General features: G+C 45.7%; 1 protein-coding gene across 2 annotated transcripts in view; it reads right to left on the bottom strand.

The window, feature by feature from the left end:
* Positions 1-1,158: 1,158 nt before the first annotated feature.
* Positions 1,159-22,554, bottom strand: part of LOC137524300 (serine protease 27-like) — a 38,950-nt gene continuing 17,554 nt past the window's right edge. For both annotated transcript variants that reach the window (XM_068244016.1, XM_068244015.1), the window contains 4 exons: positions 21,153-21,360; positions 17,834-18,099; positions 7,398-7,537; positions 1,159-1,479 (listed from right to left, as the gene is read on the bottom strand). In XM_068244016.1, the coding sequence (XP_068100117.1) occupies positions 1,180-1,479; positions 7,398-7,537; positions 17,834-18,099; positions 21,153-21,360 (914 nt within the window). In that variant the 3' untranslated portion in view covers positions 1,159-1,179. The remainder of the gene's footprint in view (positions 1,480-7,397; positions 7,538-17,833; positions 18,100-21,152; positions 21,361-22,554) is intronic.

Raw genomic sequence — 22,554 nt, 5'->3', positions numbered from 1 at the left:
GCCCTGCCCCAACCAGGAAGCGCTCCCCCGCTGCACGGAGGGGGTTTGGGGGGACAGGAACCCCCGTTAAGCCGCGCTATAGCGGCGTTTTAGCAGGGGCACGCATGCCCCTGCTAGCTATGAGGTCTGAAGCGAGATCTATTCTTGCTTCAGACTCTCTTTAAATGCAGTAAATGACAGTTACTGTAGCAAACCTAGCAGTAGTGTAAATTTACTAATATCAAAAGAAAGGGCCAAGTGTAAGTGCCATGGGCCAAGTGTAAAGGGCCAAGTGCCAAGTGCAAAGGGCCAAGGGTCAAATGAAAAGGGCCAAGTGCAAAGGGCCAAGTGCAAAGTGGCTCTTGGCCCTTTGCCTTTGCACTTGGCCCTTTTCATTTGACACTTGGCCCTTTGCACTTGCACTTGGCCCTTTGCCCTTGCTCTTGGCCCTTTGCACTTGGCCCATTGCATTTGCACTTGGCCCTTTGCCTTTGCACTTGGCCCTTTGCACTTGCAATTGGTCCTTTGCCTTTGTACTTGGCCCTTTGCCTTTGCACTTTGCTTTTGCACTTGGCCCTTGCACTTGGCCCTTTGCACTTGGCCCTTTGCACTTGCACTTGGCCCTTTGCACTTGGCCCTTTGAACCTGCACTTGGTCCTTTGCACTTGGCCCTTTGCCTTTGCACTTTGCCTTTGCACTAGGTCCTTTGCACTTGGCCCTTTGCACTTGCAATTGGCCCTTTGCACTTGGCCCTTGGCCCTTTGCACTTGGCACTTGGCAGTTTGCACTTGGCAGTTGGCCCTTTCTTTTGCTATTAGTACATTTACACTACCTCTAGGTTTGCTTAAAGGGAACCTTAACTGAACGGGGGGTATAGAGTTTTACTTACCTGGGGCTATTGCCAGCCCCCTGCAGCAGTCCTGTGCCCTTGGCGCCGCTCTGGAATCCTCTGGTCCCCCGCTGTCACTTAGTTTCGTTTTTGACGACTCACCAGTCGCCGGCCACCATGCGTATTATTGGATGCATTCACCAATGCAATTAGCGCTATATATTAAAGCTGTGAAAAAATCTGGAAACCATGACCTGTGACTTCCATCAGCAAAAGCTTAGAAATAATCACATAACTACTATTATAATAATCAAGAAATAATTTTGTTTATTGAAACAACTGTCCACATCACTGTTGACTGTCCTATGGACTCATCCCCACAAGATATACATGGCATGGCCAAGGACTGAGGCAGCTAGAAGAAGCATTGTCTGTGTGATGTTTGGGACATCAGTGTTCCCGGCACATGACACTGATGGTTCTGGAATATCAGATAAATTGGTGAAAGTCAGATCACGGATGTATCGTCGGATCCACTGCTCATAGTACGTCACACTGGTGTAAACTCCAGGTTTGTTTGGAAGACCACACGGTACACCTATAAAGCTTACGATGCCCACCTGATACCAGATGCCTTGTACTTTACACACCAGAGGTCCACCAGAGTCACCCTGTAAAATAATGTTGACAAATAGATTTTTAATGGCAATTTTCATCAGTTGCAAAATTTGTTGGAACATGGCTCAAAAATCACAGATTGATAAAATTAAACATGTATTTTAGAGATGGTTGGAAATGCCGATTTCCGCTTTCGCCGAAATTCCGCTTACCACAAATGCCAATTACCTCTACTGTATTCCGCGTTCTGCCTTCTGCATATTTCCACAAATTTCCTCATTCCAATGCGAACATTACCGCATTCTCTGATTGGCTTATTCATTCTAAGTCTTGTGATTGGCTTAAAGTGGATCCAAAATAAACTTTTACTCATTGCATAATTGTGTTCCTTTCATATAGTTTATAGGGCATTCCTCAAGCCAAATACTTTACTTTTACTCTAATTCCCTATAAACTAAAAAAGCCTCGCCCACAGCTTCTTCAGAGTGCCTTGGCTCTCTGAGCCTTAGTAGCAAGGGCTTATGGGAGCTCAGTCTGGGCAGGGGGAGAAGGAGGTTACTAGCCAGAGATTTCAGAGGCAGAGGGGAGGAGAGAGGAGGAGAGGGGAATGAAGTTTTCACAGGTTGAGGGCTGGAGATACAGATCAGCTTGCCTGTGTGTAAAGTGACAAACAGAACATGGCCACTCTCATGGTATCACAGGAATAAATAATCATAAACTATTGAAGCTGTTTGCAGCTAGATTTGCTGTGTAAACTATCTAAACTTTAGATAAGATATATAGACAAGTTACTTGTTATAGTTAGTTTTTCATCTCAGATCCGCTTTAAAGTTACCGCATATTGGTAATGTGAAAAAACTTTCACGTTCCGACACAAACATTTCTGCATTCTGTTATTGGTTTATTCATTCTGATTCTGAAAGCGGGTCCCAAATATGAGACCATAAAGTGCATCATAATCATAAGTGTATCATATCATAACAATTCAAAAAATGTACAAAAAAACACCCATGCATGAAGATAAAATACAACCAAGAAAAAGTCAAGAAACAAAAGAAAAAGAAACTGAGTGAAAACAAATGAGACCTGTGAGGATCAAGAAATGATCACGCTTAGGATTCACACCAGAATGACAAAAGATATAGTGTTGGATAAAGGAGAAATAGAGGATGCAGTTTCAGGAGAGCGGGGGAGCTTACCGATCGGTGTGGCGGGGCCTGCGGGGTCAGGAGATCCTACCGGTTACGCCAAAGCTACCTCAGGGATATTATGTACATTTTTGAATTGTTATGATATGATACACTTATGATTATGATGCACTTTATGGTCTCATATTTGGGACCTTCATATTTTGCTTTGATTTTTGCAATATGCACATTATATTTCTATACCAGTATGCTTTATTTATACATGGGATGCTATTGGTTGAGTGATATTGTTTTTTCCTGAACAGCAGTGTCAGTGACCCGGTGTCTCACCATATCATTAAAATTGTTGAGACATTGGGGGTGACACATAAAATTATTTTGGGACACTGCACTGCTGCTAAGAGAATGGAGGGTGGGGCTCACTATATTTATTCAACTAAATATGGTATCAATGTGCTTGGGGTAACAGGTTTGGTTTTAATTGTTTTTCTTAAGGGCCCTTTCACACCAGCGGGATTTTTCGGCGTTTTAACGCCACGGCCGAAGTTGGCGTTTTGCTAGGTAAAAGAAAGTCCATAGACTTTCATTTTACCTTTCACATCTAACTCGGCGTTTTGGAGCGTTGCGTTTCAACGCTCCCAGGAGCTTTTTCAGGGCTGTTAACAGCCGAAGTTGGCTGTTGGCGTGATATGATAGTCAATGGAAAACGCCAACTTCAGCGTTTTCAAAGCCTTTTCAAAGCGTTTTACAGCTATCTTGTTCACTTATTTTTATAGAAGAAAAAAAAAAGGACGTTTTCATATGGGCTGTAAAACTCTTTCAAAAGGCTTTGAAAACGCTTTGAAAACGATATGTATTGGCGTTAAGCAAAAGGCTGACTTTCAGCCTTTTCTACCGCAGCCTCTAGTGTGAAAGAGCCCTAAGGTATTACTGGAGTGTAAGAATTTTGATTTACATTAGTTAATTGGCTAGAGGAACTACTGTTTCTTGTGTTGAAGTGAAGGTACTAAAATAGCCCTTATCACTTGAAGTTTTTTGTTTTCTGTTTGTTTTCTCAACTGACACTCTCTGAAGACCCAAGATACTGTTGGACAAGAAGATCCTAGAAAATCTTTGTAAGGAGCTGAAACTCTGTGTTGCTCAGCGACAGCCTCAAAACCTAACAGATCTAGAGAAGATCTGTGTGGAGGAGTGGGGCAAAATCCCTGTTGCAGTGTGTGCAAACCTGGTCAAGAACTGCAGGAAATGTTTGACCTCTGTAATTCCAAACAAAGGCTTCTGTGACAAATATTAACACTGATTTCCTCAGGTGTTCAAATACTTATGTACAGCAATGCAACACAAATACATGCTTTCAAAATCATTCAATGTGATTTCATGAATTTCTTTGTTAAAGAGAACCCGAGGTGGGATTGAATTATGTTAGTGGGGCACAGAGGCTGGTTGTGCACACTAACACCAGCCTCTGTTGCCCCATGGTGTGCCTCCAGGACCCCCCTGCACGCCGCTATACCCCCCGAAGTGCTAGCGACACACAGCGTGTCGCCAGCACAATGTTTACCTGTGCCTGTCTGTTAACGCCGCTCCCCCGCCTCCTCCGTATCAGCGCTGCCCGCCCGCGTCCCTTCCCTCCCGCTAATTGGAGGTAAGTGACGCGGGCGGGTAGCGCCGATACGGAGGAGGCGGGGGAGCGGCGCTAACAGACAGGCATAGGTAAACATTGTGCTGGCAACACGCTGTGTGTCGCTAGCACTGCGGGGGGTATAGCGGCGTGCAGGGGGGTCCTGGAGGCACACCATGGGGCAACAGAAGCTGGTGTTAGTGTGCACAACCAGCCTCTGTGCCCCACTAACATAAGTAAATCCCACCTCGGGTTCTCTTTAAATGCTGTCTCTCGCAGTGGGAATGCACCTAGAATGGGAATGTCCAACTCCTCCATGATTTCTAAGTGGTAGAACTTGCAAAATTGCAGGGTGTTCAAATACTTATGTTCCTCAATGTATAGAGATAGATGGATTGATAGATAGATGGGATAGAATTTTCATATATGGATTTGTTTAAGTTAAAGCAAAGCTGGTCTCTCTCATGGGAGCTTAGGGATGGAATTGAAGGGCTGTCTGCCACAGACAGGAAGTGCACTCTGAGTGCACCGCTGCTAGCTGCCAGGGGCAATTGAGCCACCAAGTGTGATTGCAAACACAGGTGACTTGGCTGATTGGATCCAGGCCAACATTTGCAGCAAGTCGCTGCTCTAGGATTGCAGGCTGGCAGCTGGAATGCATGCAGGCTAAATGCTGTCTCCATGGTGCCCTCTGTCATGCGGGTTGTCCCCTCTCTCATTAGGCTTTAATGCCAGCATCTGGAACGTCCCTCTCTCAAGCAGGCTGAATCCTCCCGCGGCTCCATTTTGTCCATTAGACCCCATGATCTCGAGGGTGAGATCAAGACTCATAATTTCGGCCAATCACAGCACTAGGGAGTGCTGTGATTGGCCGCAATGACGAGTCTTGATACCACCCTCGAGACCATCGGGTCCAATGAACAAACAGAGCCAGAGGATTCAGCCTGCTTGAAAGAGGCTGCAGCATGTATGTTGGCGCAGGACCAAATTGTATTATTCAGACCAGGCCTGGATTTACATCACCAGAGCCTATAGGCACAGATGTCCAGACACCCTACACTTCGTCCTCCATGAACCTATAGACCCCCGTTGAACCGCACCGCAAGTGGCCTGGCTGGCCCAGCTGTCACTTCTCACTTAATTCCCTTGACTGCCATTGGTAACTACTACCCTTTCTATTAGATACCCAGAGCTATCCTCAGTATTAAGTAGCTAGAAGTGCCCTCAAGTATTAGTAGCTATAGGTTCCCCAAACTGAAGGGGGGTCTGGTCAGTGGGATGCCAAGACCCGGTTAAGTAACCTCTCATTTAAACTCTGCACGGGACTCTGCATAGTTAAGGTGGGAAGTAGGCACTTGAGTAGGGGACTCAGCCGCCTTTTCATCATCAGGTGCCTGTAGAGATGTGCCTATAGGGCCTTATGGTAAATCTGGCCCTGATTCAGATCATAACAAGAAGCACTGACTTTTTCTCCCCACTTTTGGGGGGAGAAAAAGTGCGTCTTATGGCACGAAAAATACAGTAATTGAGGCTGGCATAATATATTATGAAAATTACATGTACAGTACATAATACTGTCTGACCCAATTTTCTCTGCTCACCCCCCCCCCCCCCATCCCCCTTCACTTTCTCTGCCTATTCTCTCTCTTGCTCCCTCTGCCATCCTCTTTTATAACCAGTTCACACTGCATGGATTTAAAACTGATCTATGTAAAAACTGATCCCTAAAACAAATCAGTTTTTATTAGGCATCAGTCTTTGATCTGTAAAACGGTGTCATGAATGTGATGGGTCAGTCAATCCAGAAAAAAAACTTGTGATCCTTGGGCCAAATGGATCCGTTCCAACAGAGCAACGTGAATGGATCCGATTGATTAACATAGGATGCGTTCACATGCGTTAGGATCAGTTCCATTACAGTCCACTAAATGAACAGTTTTTTATGCCTTTGTGAACTGGGCCTTACTGTCTCTGACCACCCTCTCTTTACTTTCCTTGCTTGCTCTACCTGTCTTGCTTTCTCTGTCCACACTTCCACAATGTTTTTACATTCCTTAAAACTTAGGTTGGCAACCTTGCTACTTGGGGAATACTGTACAGTGTACACTCGGCTCGGAGCACACTAATTATTATTATTATTTATTTTATAGCATGAAGACAGCCATGTCACTAACTGCCCTACCATATTATTAATATGTATTTATATAGCACTGACATCTTTTGCAGCACATTACAGAGTACATAGTCATGTCACTGGCTGTCCTCAGAGGAGCTCACAATCTAATTCTACCATAGTCATAGCCTAATTTCGTTGCCTGGGTATGTATTTGGCTGGTTTTGGCTCTGCCCACTTTTCTATCCCTAACATACATTACTCAATGTCCTAATTTGTGAGCTTTGTGGTCTTTGCCATCAATGATTTGCATTGAAATTAAACAAATCTAATTGGCTGTGGTTCCACCCCCTTTTCTGAATTTTAACCCCAGTCACCCAATGACCAACTGTACCAGGTTTGAGGCTTGTGCCATTAAAAGTGCAAGAATTTCAGCAATTAAATATTCCCCTTGAAAATCAATAGGTGAATTGTGATTGGCTTTTGTAGGATCCACCCACTTTTATGAACATGAATCTCATTCACCCAGTAACCAACTGTGCAAAGTTAACAGTGTGAGAATGGCTGCAGTTTACATTTTCCCAGTGAAATTTGAATTTGTCTCCGCCCACTTTTTGGTTATGGGAATAAAAAGTATCCTATATGTTATTCCAGGTAATGTACTATGCGTGTGCCAAATTTCATTCAAATCCGTTCAGCCCTTGTTGTGTGATTGAATAGCAAACATCGAAACTTTTGCATTTATAATATTACTAGGACTATGATTAGTAGGATAATGTATTTATATAGCACTGACATCCTCTGCAGCACTTTACAGAGTACGTAGCCATGTCACTGACTGTCCTCAGAGGAGCTCACAATCTAATCCCTGCCATATCATTGTCAAAGGTCAATTGTTTGGGGGAACTAATTAACGTATTAGTATGGTTTTGTGATGTAGAGTGGAAGTATAATTACACACCCTGCAGGATCACTAACACATGTGCAGGCTCCATTTAGACCCCAGAGGGGCAGTTGGTAAAAGCAGGCCTTGGGCGGTGGAAAGTATAAATTTGGCCCTAACTTTAAGGAAACATTAGAAAATCTCACCATGCAGAAATCTTTCTGTCCTTCCTTATAGCCAGCACAGATCCTGTCCTCGTTAATAACGTCATAGAGCTTTGCACACGTAGAATGATCTATTAGAGGAACCATCAACTTCTGGAGAGTGTCGGGAAGTGAAACATTTTCTAAAACAGACAACCAACATTAAGCTTGGCATTGCTCAGTACTCCTGTATTAATAAATAGTGTGTGTTGCATGTGTGTACAGTATGTGTGTAAATGCTCAGCTATAAGTGGACCTTGTGTATACATTGACTCCAATATGTGGTCGGCTTAAATTGAACCCGGGGTAAAAATAAACTGATGAAATAAACAATTATATGTTATATTTATCCTTCTACTCCTAAAAATTACTTCTTTAATGGACCACTATCACAAAAATAGTAAACATTTTAAATAACCTAAACACATATAAATAAGAAGTATGTTTCTTCCAGAGTAAAATGAGCCATAAATGACTTTTCTCCTATGTTGCTGTCACTTACAGTAGGTAGTACAAATCTGACAGAACCGACAGGTTTTGGACTAGCCCATCTCCTCAAAGGAGATTCTCAGGGTTTTTATTATTTTCAAAAGCACTTAGTGAATGGCAGTTGCTCTGCCCAACTGCCAAAAAAGTGTGCAAACAGGTAGGGGGGGGGGGGGTCTGCATCTTTATATACATCCTTTTCAGTGATTGTCTCTTTAGTAATAATAAATGCCATGCGGAGAATCCCCCATGAAGAGATGGACTAGTCCAAAACTTGTCGGTTCTGTCAGATTTCTACTGCCTACTGTAAGTGATAGCAAAATAGGAGAAAAGTAATGTATGGCTCATTTTACTCTGCAAGAAACATACTTCTTATTTGTATACGTTTACAAGTATTTTACATTTTACAATTTTCGTAATAGTGGTCCTTAACCCCTTGAGGACCACAGTGTTAAACCCCTCTAAAGACCAGGCAATTTTTTGTTAAATAGGCCACTTCAGCTTTAAGGCCAAGCTGCAGGGCCGCACAACTCAGCACACAAGTGATCCTCCCCCCCTTTTCTCCTCACCAACAGAGCTCTCTGTTGGTGGGGTCTGATCGCTCCCCCTGTGTTTATTTAAAATTTTTATAAATATTTTTATGTTTTGTTTTTTTAAATAAATCTTACTATTATTTTTTTTTCTTCCCTCCCTCCCTGCCCGCAGCCAGCCAATCATGGCGATTGTCTGTCATAGGCTTCTCTAGTGTCCCAGGGGGACAGCCGTGTCACATGGCTGTCCCCAGTACAGTGCTGCTGCAGATCGCAGCACTGTACAAGGTAATTAGATGGCGGTTTCGCCATCTAACAGTCTCCAGAGCGACGATTGCCAGTCTCCGCAACACGTCCGTCTCCATCAGCGGAGACGGACGTGCTGCGGAGACTGGCGCTGAGGCTGGGCATCACTTCCGCCGGGGTGCTGGGAATTTTTGGAAGTTTTGGATCCTGGGTGTTTTCCTGGTCCCTTTTACCACTAAATGCGAGACATACAACCTTATAATGTGAGTTGTCAGCAGTTAGTAAGCGCCCTCTAATCCTTTGGGTGACGGTCTACCACTTGGATATAAGCACTGAATGACCTCTTTGGTGTGAATTGTGATTGATTGTGAAGCAGTGGGTTCACTTACGATCTGCGCTGACTTTTTAATAGTTTTTATATGTGTGGACTTTTGGACATTGTTCTTTCTCGGCAGCGATCGAATTATTGATTTCCTTGGCGCTAAAATTTTCTTGTCTTAGTAAGCTATACAAAGAAGTGCTTTTCCAAGAAAAAGGTGATGGTGGGAGGAGGTTACAAAACATTCTGGCTGCTGTTGTGGCTCGCTCTGCAAAGTTTGGCGTGCTAACTAGTGTTGGGCGAACATCTAGATGTTCGGGTTCGGGCCGAACAGGCCGAACATGTCCGCGATGTTCGGGTGTTCGACCCGAACTCCGAACATAATGGAAGTCAATGGGGACCCGAACTTTTGTGCTTTGTAAAGCCTCCTTACATGCTACATACCCCAAATTTACAGGGTATGTGCACCTTGGGAGTGGGTACAAGAGGAAAAAAAATTTAGCAAAAAGAGCTTATAGTTTTTGAGAAAATCGATTTTAAAGTTTCAAAGGGAAAACTGTCTTTTAAATGCGGGAAATGTCTGTTTTCTTTGCACAGGTAACATGCTTTTTGTCGGCATGCAGTCATAAATGTAATACATATAAGAGGTTCCAGGAATAGGGACCGGTAATGCTAACCCAGCAGCAGCACACGTGATGGAACAGGAGGAGGGTGGCGCAGGAGGAGAAGGCCACGCTTTGAGACACAACAACCCAGGCCTTGCATGAGGACAAGAAGCGTGCGGATAGCATGCTTTGTACCACCATGCAGTCATAAATGTAATAAAGATAAGTGGTTCAATAAACAGGGACCACGCGGCAACGCTAACCCAGCAGCAGCACACGTGATGGAACAGGAGGAGGCGCAGGAGGAGAAGGCCACGCTTTGTGAGACACAACAACCCAGGCCTTGCATGAGGACAAAAAGCGTGCGGAGAGCATGCTTTGTACCGCCATGTAGTCATAAATGTAATAAAGATAAGAGGTTCAATAAACAGGGACCACGCGGCAACGCTAACCCAGCAGCAGCAGCAGCAGCAGCACACGTGATGGAACAGGAGGAGGCGCAGGAGGAGAAGGCCACGCTTTGTGAGACACAACAACCCAGGCCTTGCATGAGGACAAAAAGCGTGCGGATAGCATGCTTTGTACCGCCATGTAGTCATAAATGTAATAAAGATAAGAGGTTCCATAAACAGGGACCGGCAACGGTAACCCAGCAGCAGCAGCAGCAGCAGCAGCACACGTGATGGAACAGGAGGAGGCGCAGGAGGAGAAGGCCACGCTTTGTGAGACACAACAACCCAGGCCTTGCATGAGGACAAAAAGCGTGCGGATAGCATGCTTTGTACCGCCATGTAGTCATAAATGTAATAAAGATAAGAGGTTCAATAAACAGGGACCACGCGGCAACGCTAACCCAGCAGCAGCAGCAGCAGCAGCACACGTGATGGAACAGGAGGAGGCGCAGGAGGAGAAGGCCACGCTTTGTGAGACACAACAACCCAGGCCTTGCATGAGGACAAAAAGCGTGCGGATAGCATGCTTTGTACCGCCATGTAGTCATAAATGTAATAAAGATAAGAGGTTCCATAAACAGGGACCACGCGGCAACGGTAACCCAGCAGCAGCAGCAGCAGCAGCAGCACACGTGATGGAACAGGAGGAGGCGCAGGAGGAGAAGGCCACGCTTTGTGAGACACAACAACCCAGGCCTTGCATGAGGACAAAAAGCGTGCGGATATAGCAGCAATGCTTTTTGCCGCCATGCAGTCATAAATGTAATACAGATGAGAGGTTCAATAAACAGGGACCGGAAACGCTAAACCATCCCAGATGTTCATCGGTCATGTTACTTGGTTGGGGTCCAGGAGTGTTGCGTAGTCGTTTCCAATCCAGGATTGATTCATTTTAATTTGAGTCAGACGGTCTGCATTTTCTGTGGAGAGGCGGATACGCCGATCTGTGATGATGCCTCCGGCAGCACTGAAACAGCGTTCCGACATAACGCTGGCTGCCGGGCAAGCCAGCACCTCTATTGCGTACATTGCCAGTTCGTGCCAGGTGTCTAGCTTCATGCCCGGTTTCAGGTCCAGCGGTGCCAGCCACAAATCCGTCTGTTCCTTTATTCCCCTCCAAATTTCCTCCCCTGTGTGCTGCTTATCCCCAAGGCAGATCAGCTTCAGCAACGCTTGCTGACGCATGCCAACAGCTGTGCTGCACTGCTTCCACGATCCTACTGCTGCTGGTGCTGGGTTAGCATTTCCGGATGAGGTACAGCTTTGAGATGCGTTGGAGGAGAAGGAGTCAGAGAGGTAGGTGCTGCTGTTGTTATCCAGCTGTTTGCGGCGTGGGCAACACCCGCGCCGTAGCAGGTGAGGAATCGCTGCCAGGCTCCACAAGGTTCACCCAGTGCGCGGTAAGGGAGATGTATCGACCCTGGCCGAACGCACTCGTCCAGGTGTCAGTGGTGAGGTGAACCTTGCAGGCAACGGCATTCTTCAAGCTTCGGGTTATTTAGCTGACCACGTGCTCATGCAACTCAGGCACTGCAGAGCGCGCAAAGTGGTAGCGGCTGGGAACAACGTAACGTGGGATGGCCACTGACATCATGCCCTTGAAGCTGTTTGTCTCCACCACTCGATATGGCAGCATTTCGCAGGCCAGAAGCTTGGCTATGCTGGCTGGCTGTTACTGCCACGGCCCGGGGGTCATTTGCTGGCAATTTTCTCTTGTGCTCAAACATCTCAGAGACAGACAACTCAACCGTAGCGCTGCACACCGAAGGGCTGTTGGTTGTTGTGTTTGATGAACACTGGGAGACCTCAAGAGCACTAGTCCGGAAAGTGACAGTGTCAGCATCGTCTGATGTTTGTGAATGTTGTGAACCACGCAATGGCTGGGCTACTGCTGCTGCTGAGGCGGGTCTGGTGGTGAGTCTGGTGAACCCAAGGGAGGCAGTGTTGCTGGTGGTACCCTGTCCTGCCGCGTTTGCCCACAGAGTGGGATGTTTGGATAGAATGTGGCGGCTCATGCTGGTGGTGGAGAGGTTGTTAATACTTTTCCCCCTGCTCAGGCGGGTCTTGCACACCTTGCAAATCGCCATGGTAACATCCTCAGTGCAGTCTTCAAAGAAAGCCCAGACTTTAACTGGCTGAGGACTCGGACCTCGTGCGTGATGTGCTGGTGCTGCTTAACCCACTGCTGGACGCTTGAGAGGTCATCCAAGTAATTATCTGGTCCTGTTCTTTTGGATCTGTGAGGGTTGTTGTCCTGGACAACATGGGCAGTATTGAGTGGGTTTTCTTGGGTGCTCCCCTGTGGCCTGTACGTGAACCGTCAGGGGAAACACCTCTTCCCTTGCCCCTCCCTCTTTCACCGGATTTCTTCCTCATTTCACTTATCCTTAAAGTACACGCTGACTGGCAGCAGTACAGTGGCAGTACAGAAATGCTATACAGTGGTGGGTGAGCGGTGTACCACTATTGTCAGCAGTGACACAGAGCACAATGCTATACAGTGGCGGGTGAGCGGTGTACTACTGTTCCCAGCAGACACAGAGTGGAAGTAAACACAATGCTATATAGTGTGGCTGAGCCGTGTACACAGAGTGGCATTAAACACAATGCTATATAGTCTGCTATATAGTCACCCCGAACAGGGTGATGTTCTGCAGAACCCGAACAGTGGCAAACACTGTTCGCCCAACACTACTGGGAGGGAACGCAGATTTTAGTACCTAAACACACGATACAACATGTTTTCCGGGGTCGGACTCTGAGGCACATACAGATGGTCCCGATCATCATCCTCATCATACAACTCTTCTCCTGAGTCTGACCCACCCACCACCTCTGCCACCCCAACATCCCCAGACACAGACCCCTCATCGTCCTCAACATTAACTTGGGATGCTGGCCTGAGCCAGACCTCCTCCTCCACATCAGGCCCCATCATCTCCTCAATGGCAGCCCTCATTAATCGCTCTGGCGACGGACTGATGGACACAACGTTCTCCTCCGGGGAGGGCTGCTGCTGACCACTGGCTGCTGGGGTGGATGTTATAGCTTGCGTGGGGCGTTGGCTGTTGCTGTTGTTGGGAGTGCTGCTCACAGCGGAGGTCTCTGGGGAACTCATGTTGAGCTCATATAGTGGTTGACGGTGAGTGGAGTATTACTGATCCCAGCAATATACACACTGACTGGCAGAGTACGCAATGCTATATAGTGTGGCTGAGCGGTGTACACAGAGTGGCAGTAAACACAATGCTATATAGTCTGGCTGAGCGAGCGGTGTACTACTGTTCCCAGCAGAATCAGAGTGGCAGTAAACAATGGTATATAGTCTGGCTGAGCGGTGTACACAGAGTGTCAGTAAACAATGGTATATAGTCTGGCTGAGCGAGCGGTGTACTACTGTTCCCAGCAGAATCAGAGTGGCAGTAAACAATGGTATATAGTCTGGCTGAGCGGTGTACACAGAGTGTCAGTAAACAATGGTATATAGTCTGGCTGAGCGAGCGGTGTACTACTGTTCCCAGCAGAATCAGAGTGGCAGTAAACAATGGTATATAGTCTGGCTGAGCGGTGTACACAGAGTGTCAGTAAACAATGGTATATAGTCTGGCTGAGCGGTGTACACACAATGCTATATAGTCTGCTATATAGTGTCAGTAAACAATGGTATATAGTCTGGCTGAGCGAGCGGTGTACTACTGTTCCCAGCAGAATCAGAGTGGCAGTAAACAATGGTATATAGTCTGGCTGAGCGGTGTACACAGAGTGTCAGTAAACAATGGTATATAGTCTGGCTGAGCGAGCGGTGTACTACTGTTCCCAGCAGAATCAGAGTGGCAGTAAACAATGGTATATAGTCTGGCTGAGCGGTGTACACAGAGTGTCAGTAAACAATGGTATATAGTCTGGCTGAGCGAGCGGTGTACTACTGTTCCCAGCAGAATCAGAGTGGCAGTAAACAATGGTATATAGTCTGGCTGAGCGGTGTACACAGAGTGTCAGTAAACAATGGTATATAGTCTGGCTGAGCGGTGTACACACAATGCTATATAGTCTGCTATATAGTGTCAGTAAACAATGGTATATAGTCTGGCTGAGCGAGCGGTGTACTACTGTTCCCAGCAGAATCAGAGTGGCAGTAAACAATGGTATATAGTCTGGCTGAGCGGTGTACACAGAGTTTCAGTAAACAAAGGTATATAGTCTGGCTGAGCGGTGTACACAGAGTGTCAGTAAACAATGGTATATAGTCTGGCTGAGCGGTGTACACAGAGTGGCAGTAAACACAATGCTATATAGTCTGGCTGAGCGAGCGGTGTACTACTGTTCCCAGCAGAATCAGAGTGGCAGTAAACAATGGTATATAGTCTGGCTGAGCGGTGTACACAGAGTGTCAGTAAACAATGGTATATAGTCTGGCTGAGCGGTGTACACAGAGTGTCAGTAAACAATGGTATATAGTCTGGCTGAGCGGTGTACACAGAGTGGCAGTAAACACAATGCTATATACTCTGGCTGAGCGAGCGGTGTACTACTGTTCCCAGCAGACACAGAACAGTGAACAGAATGCTATATAGTGTGGCTGAGCGAGCGGTGTACCACTATTCCCAGCAGACACAGAACAGTGAACAGAATGCTATATAGTGTGGCTGAGCGGGCGGTGTACCACTATTCCCAGCAGACACAGAACAGTGAACAGAATGCTATATAGTGTGGATGAGCGAGCGGTGTACCACTATTCCCAGCAGACACAGAACAGTAAACAGAATGCTATATAGTGTGGCTGAGCGAGCGGTGTACCACTATTCCCAGCAGACACAGAACAGTGAACAGAATGCTATATAGTGTGGCTGAGCGGGCGGTGTACCACTATTCCCAGCAGACACAGAACAGTGAACAGAATGCTATATAGTGTGGATGAGCGAGCGGTGTACCACTATTCCCAGCAGACACAGAACAGTAAACAGAATGCTATATAGTGTGGCTGAGCGAGCGGTGTACCACTATTCCAAGCAGACACAGAACAGTGAACAGAATGCTATATAGTGTGGCTGAGCGAGCGGTGTACCACTATTCCCAGCAGACACAGAGTGGCAGTAAACAGAATGCTATATAGTGTGGCTGAGCGAGGTACACAGAGTGGCAGTAAACAGAATGCTATATAGTGTGGCTGAGCAAGCGGTGTACTACTATTCCCAGCAGACACAGAGTGGCAGTAAACAGAATGCTATATAGTGTGGCTGAGCGAGGTACACAGAGTGGCAGTAAACAGAATGCTATATAGTGTGGCTGAGCAAGCGGTGTACTACTGTTCCCAGCAGTGACACAATGACAGGGGGGACCCTGGCTAGCGTGGCTGGAGCGCGAACTACCCTGCCTGCCTACCCAAAGCTAAACCCACAGACAAATGGCGGAGATATGACGTGGTTCGGGTATTTATTTACCCGAACCACGTGACCGTTCGGCCAATCAGAGCGCGTTCGGGTCCGAACCACGTGACCCGTTCGGCCAATCACAGCGCTAGCCGAACGTTCGGGGAACGTTCGGCCATGCGCTCTTAGTTCGGCCATATGGCCGAACGGTTTGGCCGAGCACCGTCAGGTGTTCGGCCGAACTCGAACATCACCCGAACAGGGTGATGTTCTGCAGAACCCGAACAGTGGCGAACACTGTTCGCCCAACACTAGTGCTAACTAAGTTAGCACCCTTTTTGTGAATCAGGCCCCATGTCAAATACCCGCAATAGGACTGTTCCTTATCTGTTTATCTCATGAACTATTTATCTCTTGTTATTTATTTCATGCATTTAATCTTCTTAGGCCCATACATACATACCAACAATCTGTCCAATTATCTTCCAGATTTGTCTGTTGGAAGATAAGTTGGTCATGTGTACGGCTAACAACTAGATGACCAGCTGATAACAGGTTGTTTGCCAGATCTAATCAGTAAATCAATCTGACCATCTATCAGGCAGGATGGAATGTGTGTACAAGTCTTTTGAACAACTTTGTTGTTTTTGAATGCAAACATGTTGTGCAGTTTGTTGTTTAGCTTGTGCGCATAGTATTTAGGATAGTTGGCTGCTTAGTTGGTTGGCGTTTGTGTACATACTCGTCATGTAAACAACGTTTGGTCATATTGTGCGTTTGGTTGTGCATTAAGTTGAATGTGTGTATGAGCCTTTACTTGATAAAAGTATCAAATCAGATCGTCAATCGGCCCACAACATCGCTACGTGTATGGCCACCGTAGCAGTTGAGTTACGACAGATATTAAAAGACAACTATCAAAGTTAACTAAAATTCTAAATGCCACATATTTCCAGTAATTTCTAGCAAATAGCAATACAAAGGCTTTTTTTCATCTTTTCATTTAGCATTTATAGAGAACAGTTTTCACTGTGGGCATTACTATGAAGGACTGTGTCCAGCACATCCAGCGTACAGAAACAATCTTCACTGGCTCTAATACTGTGAGTAAACTGTGTTGAGAATGATAGAAAGCAGAAATACAGCTTCAAATGTGTGTAAATAGTCATCAGCTGCAGCTCTGTTTGTGTGTTCCTTTCTCTCTCTCTCTCTCTCTCTCTGCCTCGCAGTGTAAAGTAAACAGTTTACAGCCAGGTTACAGTTCAGCTCTGCCTCCTCCTCCCACCGATGCTGACACAAATTGTTATAAACAGCTGGTAAACAAAGCTATTTTTTCACATAGGCTGTGATGAGAGTTTTTTGAAAAGCTTTCCAGTGCTAAAAGCTCTATAGGTGCGTGGGGTTTACAGAAGGACTGTTTCTTTGATAGTTGTTCTTAAAGGTCAACTGTCACGAAAATCTTAAAATTTAAAATACATGTAAACATATACAGACAAGGGGCTCGATTCACAAAGCGGTGATAACCCAGTTATCACGCCTAAAAGACTTTAGGCGTGATAACCTTTGCACTAGCAAAGTTATCACCGCTTTGTGCTCTAACTCGCGCGAAGCTACCGCGTGTACGCGCGTACGCGCGTACTTGCGCACGCAAAGTCCCATAGGGCTTAATGGGAGCTTCGCGCGAAGCGCCGGGTGCTAAACTTTGCGCGCGGAAAATTTGCGCGAGTTTCTTCTTATCATGCCTAAACTGAGTTTAGGCATGATAAAGGGGTTTTCACTCGCGTGCAAACACTTTGCACCGCTTTGTGAATCAGGCCCAAGAAGTGCATTTCTCACAAAGTAAAATGAGCTGTACATTACTTTTCTCCTATGTTGCTGTCACTTACAGTAAGAAGTAGAAATCTGACAGAACAGAAAGGTTTTGGACTAGCCCATCTCCTCAGGGATTTCTTTATTTTCAAAAGCACTTAGTGAATGGCAGTTGCCCCGTCCAACTGCCAAAATAGTGTATGGAGAGCAGGGAGGCTGGCCAGCGTCTTTGTATAAATCTTTTTCAGTGAGTCTTAATAAAGAATAGTGGCCATGCTGAGAATCCCCTATGGAGAGATGGACTAGACCAAAACCTGTAATGTCAGATTTCTACTACTTACTGTAAGTGAAAGAAACATAGAAGAAAAGTAATTTATGGCTCATTTTACGCTGGAAGAAACGCACTTCTTATTTGTATACTGTATGTTGTATATATTTTAAATTTTAATATTTTCGCGACAGTGGTCCTTTAAGCTGCAGGCACTGTACCAGATCATATTGCCGTTCAGTTGCTGTGAGGCCTTTAGTAACAGGACAAATCAAGGTCAAAGTCCATAAAAAGTATTGCACGTTAAACAGAATAGTTTTGAATAGGCATTTACACATTGAGGTAAATGACATACCTGCAAATTCTAATCTACCCCAGCCAGTGACCCAGCATTCCATGCCACAGGGGAAGGTAACATTGGAAGATGGTAGGCAGATTGGCATGATGTTCTTGGTGTAGCTGACAGGACTGGAAAGCTGAACCAGGGCAATGTCACCAGGGTCACCAACATTCCCACGATATGGAGGAACTATAATTTGTGTCACGTGATGAATGGCATCTGTCAACTGAGACAACTTTATCGTACCAATGATAATGAGATAGTTTCTTTCATCAGGATCACTGTAGAGGTAAAACAAAGCACATAGGTTAAAATAACAGGCAGTAATGGCATCTTTGGCTGAGATTAGCCAGAGAGAAAATCTTTAAAGGACAACTGAAGTGAGAAGAATATGGGGGCTGCCATATTTATTTCTTTTTAAAGAGACACTGAAGCGAAAAAAAAATTATGATATTATGATTTGTATGTGTAGTACAGCTAAGAAATAAAACATTAAGATCAGATACATCAGTCTAATTGTTTCCAGTACAGGAAGAGTTAAGAAACTCCAGTTGTTATCTCTATGCAAAAAAGCAATTAAGCTCTGAAACTTTCAAAGTCATGGAGAGGGCTGTTATCTGACTTTTATTATCTCAAGTGTTATTGGACCATTTACTTTTCCTCTGGCAGAGGAGAGGTCATTAGTTCACAGACTGCTCTGAAAGAATCATTTTGAATGCTGAGTGTTGTGTAATCTGCACATATTATAGAATGATGCAATGTTAGAAAAAACACAATATACCTGAAAATAAAAATATGAGAATATTTTCTTTGCTGCTAAACTTCTAGTAATTATTCATAGTACACAACCAATTGATTATATCATATATTTTTTTCGCTTCAGTGTCTCTTTAAACAATACCAATCTCCTGGCAGTCCTGCTGATCTATTTGGCTGCAGTAGTGTCTGAATCACACCAGAAACAAGCATGCAGCTAATCTTGACAGGTCTGATAATAATGTCAGAAACACCTGATCTGCTGCATGCTTGTTCAGGGTCTATGACTAAAAGAGGCTGAGGATCAGCAGGACTGCCAGGCAACTGGTATTGCTTAAAAGGAAATAAATATGACAGCCTCCATATCAGTTGTCCTTAAAGACTACATTCACAGTGATGCGTTGTAGTGCAGCATAATGGCCACTTTGTATCACAGCTTGCCGCATGGCAATGCACCACCAGTAGCGACGTTCACAGTGCTGCAGGAGTGTTGCAGTATAATGGAGTACAGCACGGCAACTCACTACATGCAGTGCGTTACCACTGAATGTGTGTGTAAACAGTAAGAGTGAAGCATACTTTTCATTGACTGTATGCTTCACCATACCCGACGCGACATGAAGGTAACATGCAGCACTGCTTTCCAGATCCGTTGCATTTCTGCTGTCACAGGGAATGCAACAGCCATTAGAAGCACAGCCTGTCTCATGCACTAAAAAAAGCAAAAATTAAAAAAAAGTAATAATGTTCCTTTTATGACAAAAATGCTTCTGACCAGCCACATGGCATCTATTTTTTTTTTTTTTTTTAGAATTATTTAGAAGTAATTAATAATTTTATAATGACAAACATTAAGCACATGGATATTTATCACATTTAACAATGTTAAAGCAAACCCGGAATGAAAATTAGCTTATGTGATAATTAATTGCATGTGCAATAGCAATAGTATATAGAATCTTCATAGAGACTCATATTCTTGTTTTCAAAATAACAGCTTAAATTATAAAATGTAAGTATTCTGAAATGCAAACCCTATATAATCAAATATGCATCTCGTACACAGAGAAAAATAAAGACCTTTTGAAGTTTTCAGCACTAATTTATTATCAGGTGTGTTTGTTCAGTAGTATAAAAGTGTCTTAACTTTTGTTTTGATTTCTGGACAGTTGTGCTTTATTCAACTGCATTTTGACTACCTAATTTGCATAGATAATGCACTGCTTTATTAGACCTTGCAATGATAAAAATAAGAAAGTCAAGACAGGCAAATTCTATGTAGGCTTAGTACTATATGTACAATGTTATGGAAGAAAGTGATTAGGTCTCCATCTGGATTTTATGCAATTATAGCATTTTTTATTGCTGTACCACAGCAACAAAATGAACAATGTTTTTGCCTGGTACCATCCTTTTTCAGGTGCTCACTTGACAAAGCTGTGGCGGAAGTGGATGTTCTCTTTTTTATGAAATAAATGGCATGACCCCTCTGCTTTAAACCTTCATTAACCCATTGGCACCCATGCAAGTTATGGGGGGAGGGGCTCTGTAAGAGAAGGGTGGCAAGGCCTCTCCCTTTTCTATGGGGCCTTTGCTTGTCCATATCATGAGCAAGGGGCTCTTTACCACCTCTGGTGCCAGGACTCCAGGAGGAGGTGTGGGAACATATTTCCTGGGTGGCTATGTTAGAATCTGGAGGCCCCCTTTAATAAGGGGGCTCCATATGTCCTGCTCCCTTTAGGTAAATAGGTATTGGGAGTCACGTTTGGCCCTATACCTAATTAGGGTTAAAACACATTATTAAACTTTAATTAGGGGGAAAAGTCTTCTGTTTTTCAACTGTTACTTCTTACTCCTTTTATTTCTTGTTTCTTCACCAATGTCCTCTGGTTGACAGCCCCTGTCAATCGCCACTCACCCGATGTCCCCAACAGCAAGCTAGGCTCTGCTGGCACCATAAATGCACTACTGCTGTGCTACTCTTCTTCTCCACCTTCACAGCTAAAGCATCTTTGAAGCCTCCCCAGGGCTGCCCATTTGTCAGCTAGGTGGACCAATGAGAATCCTTCTTAAGGAGAAGGAGATGGCAGTGGCAGCGATCACAGCATGTCTCATAGGCAGAACAGAGCCGTGGGAGGTGATATTACCAGCAGAGCCTGGCATGCAGGGTGGATGCCGGGTGAGTGGAGGCCAGCATTGTTCTAACAGTAAAGGACATCAGGCGACAGCAACAGTTGTGCGCGCATCTCCTGTGTGAGCGATGGCAGCAGTGGCGTGGTGCTGAAGGACAGCTCCATGGTCCCACTGGTGATGGGATTGTGAAAAAAAGGAAGGTGAACCTCGCAATGAAGCTAGGAGAGAAGGGGAAAGGGAATGAGAGGACTGGCTGAACAGGACTGGCTAAAAAGGTCTGGGTAAACCTGACTGGGTAGACAGGACTGGGGTAACAGGACTAGCTGTAAAGTACTGGGTAATAGACTTAGTACTAGATGGATAGGACTGAGCAAACAGGACTGGCTGGGTAAAAAAATACAGAAAAATACATATTGTACGTTATTGAGAATAACTGGAAACTTACGTGAAGCAGTGAGCAGCACTTAGTACCCATTCAGTTGTGAGCAAAGATCCTCCGCAATAACGAGATTGGGAACCTGACTTGTAGTAAACATAAACTTGCCATGGCCACTCTCCCTCCAATGCATCTGACCCATTGACTATGCGTCCGGATGGCATTGGAGAGCCACAAACTCCTGCAGTAGATCTGTCATCAGATGAAGAGGCACCGCCTAGTATATCAGGGATTTAATAAGAAAAAACTTGATTAGAAGACCAGCTAAACACAGCCCTGCTGATTTTTTTGTCACTCCCCTCTCCACCAACGGAACGAACACTGTAACACCACCACCAACAACAACCAACCACTACATACTCCCATACTCACCAATGGAGGTCCTCAATGTTGGGGTTTTATGTCCCAGCTGAGATGAATAGTCAACATTTTCTTAGTCACGTTAGGTATTTTTGGCAATATCCCTGTACCCCCCCCCCCCCCAACATCCCAGAAGAAACCCCTTATGCAATTTAAACTGTTCCTGTTTCTTTCCATCCCTCAATATCTCTCATGATGTGATGCAGCGTCAGACTGGCCCGGCGAAATGCCGGTGTTTTGCTCGGGAGGCCCCGCCTCCCGTCTCCGGTGGGCCCCAGGGCCCATTAACCACCCTGGCGTTCTATTAAGATCGCCAGGGCGGCTGCGGGAGGGTTTTTTTTCAATAAAAAAAAAACTATTTCATGCAGCCAACTGAAAGTTGGCTGCATGAAAGCCCACTAGAGGGCGCTCCGGATGCGTTCTTCTGATCGCCTCCGGCGGCCAGAAGTAACACGGAAGGCCGCAATGAGCAGCCTTCCGTGTTTCGCTTACCTCGTCGCCATGGCGACGAGCGGAGTGACATCATGGACGTCAGCCGACGTCCTGACGTCAGCCGCCTCCGATCCAGCCCTTAGCGCTGGCCGGAACTTTTTGTTCCGGCTACGCTGGGCTCAGGCGGCTGGGGGGACCCTCTTTCGCCACTGCACGCGGCGGATTGCCGCGCTGCGGCGGCGATCAGGCAGCACACGCGGCTGGCAAAGTGCCGGCTGCGTGTGCTGCTTTTTATTTGATGAAAATCGGCCCAGCAGGGCCTTAACGGCAGCCTCCGGCGGTGATGGACGAGCTGAGCTCGTCCAGACCGCTCAGCTGGTTAAGCTACAGATTTTTTTATGCCTCCGGGGGGCCAAACTCCGATCCTTCCCTCACCTCGGGGCCCCCCTCCTGTCAAGCGTAGCGGCAGAAGATTTAGTTACAGCTCTGGGGTCTAGCAGACGCTAGAGCTCCAGCTGCCTGGTCCACGTGTCTCCTCCTCTGCAGTCTGCAATGCTGCTCACACTACTTCCTGATTCAATGCGAGCGGCAGAGGAAGAGACAGCGTGGACGAGGCGAC

This window comes from Hyperolius riggenbachi, chromosome 7 (genome assembly GCF_040937935.1).
Source record: "Hyperolius riggenbachi isolate aHypRig1 chromosome 7, aHypRig1.pri, whole genome shotgun sequence".
NCBI classification, from domain to species: Eukaryota; Metazoa; Chordata; class Amphibia; order Anura; family Hyperoliidae; genus Hyperolius; species Hyperolius riggenbachi.
The sequence above is the reverse complement of the archived record's forward strand: the minus strand, read 5'-3'. Positions and strand labels throughout refer to the sequence as shown.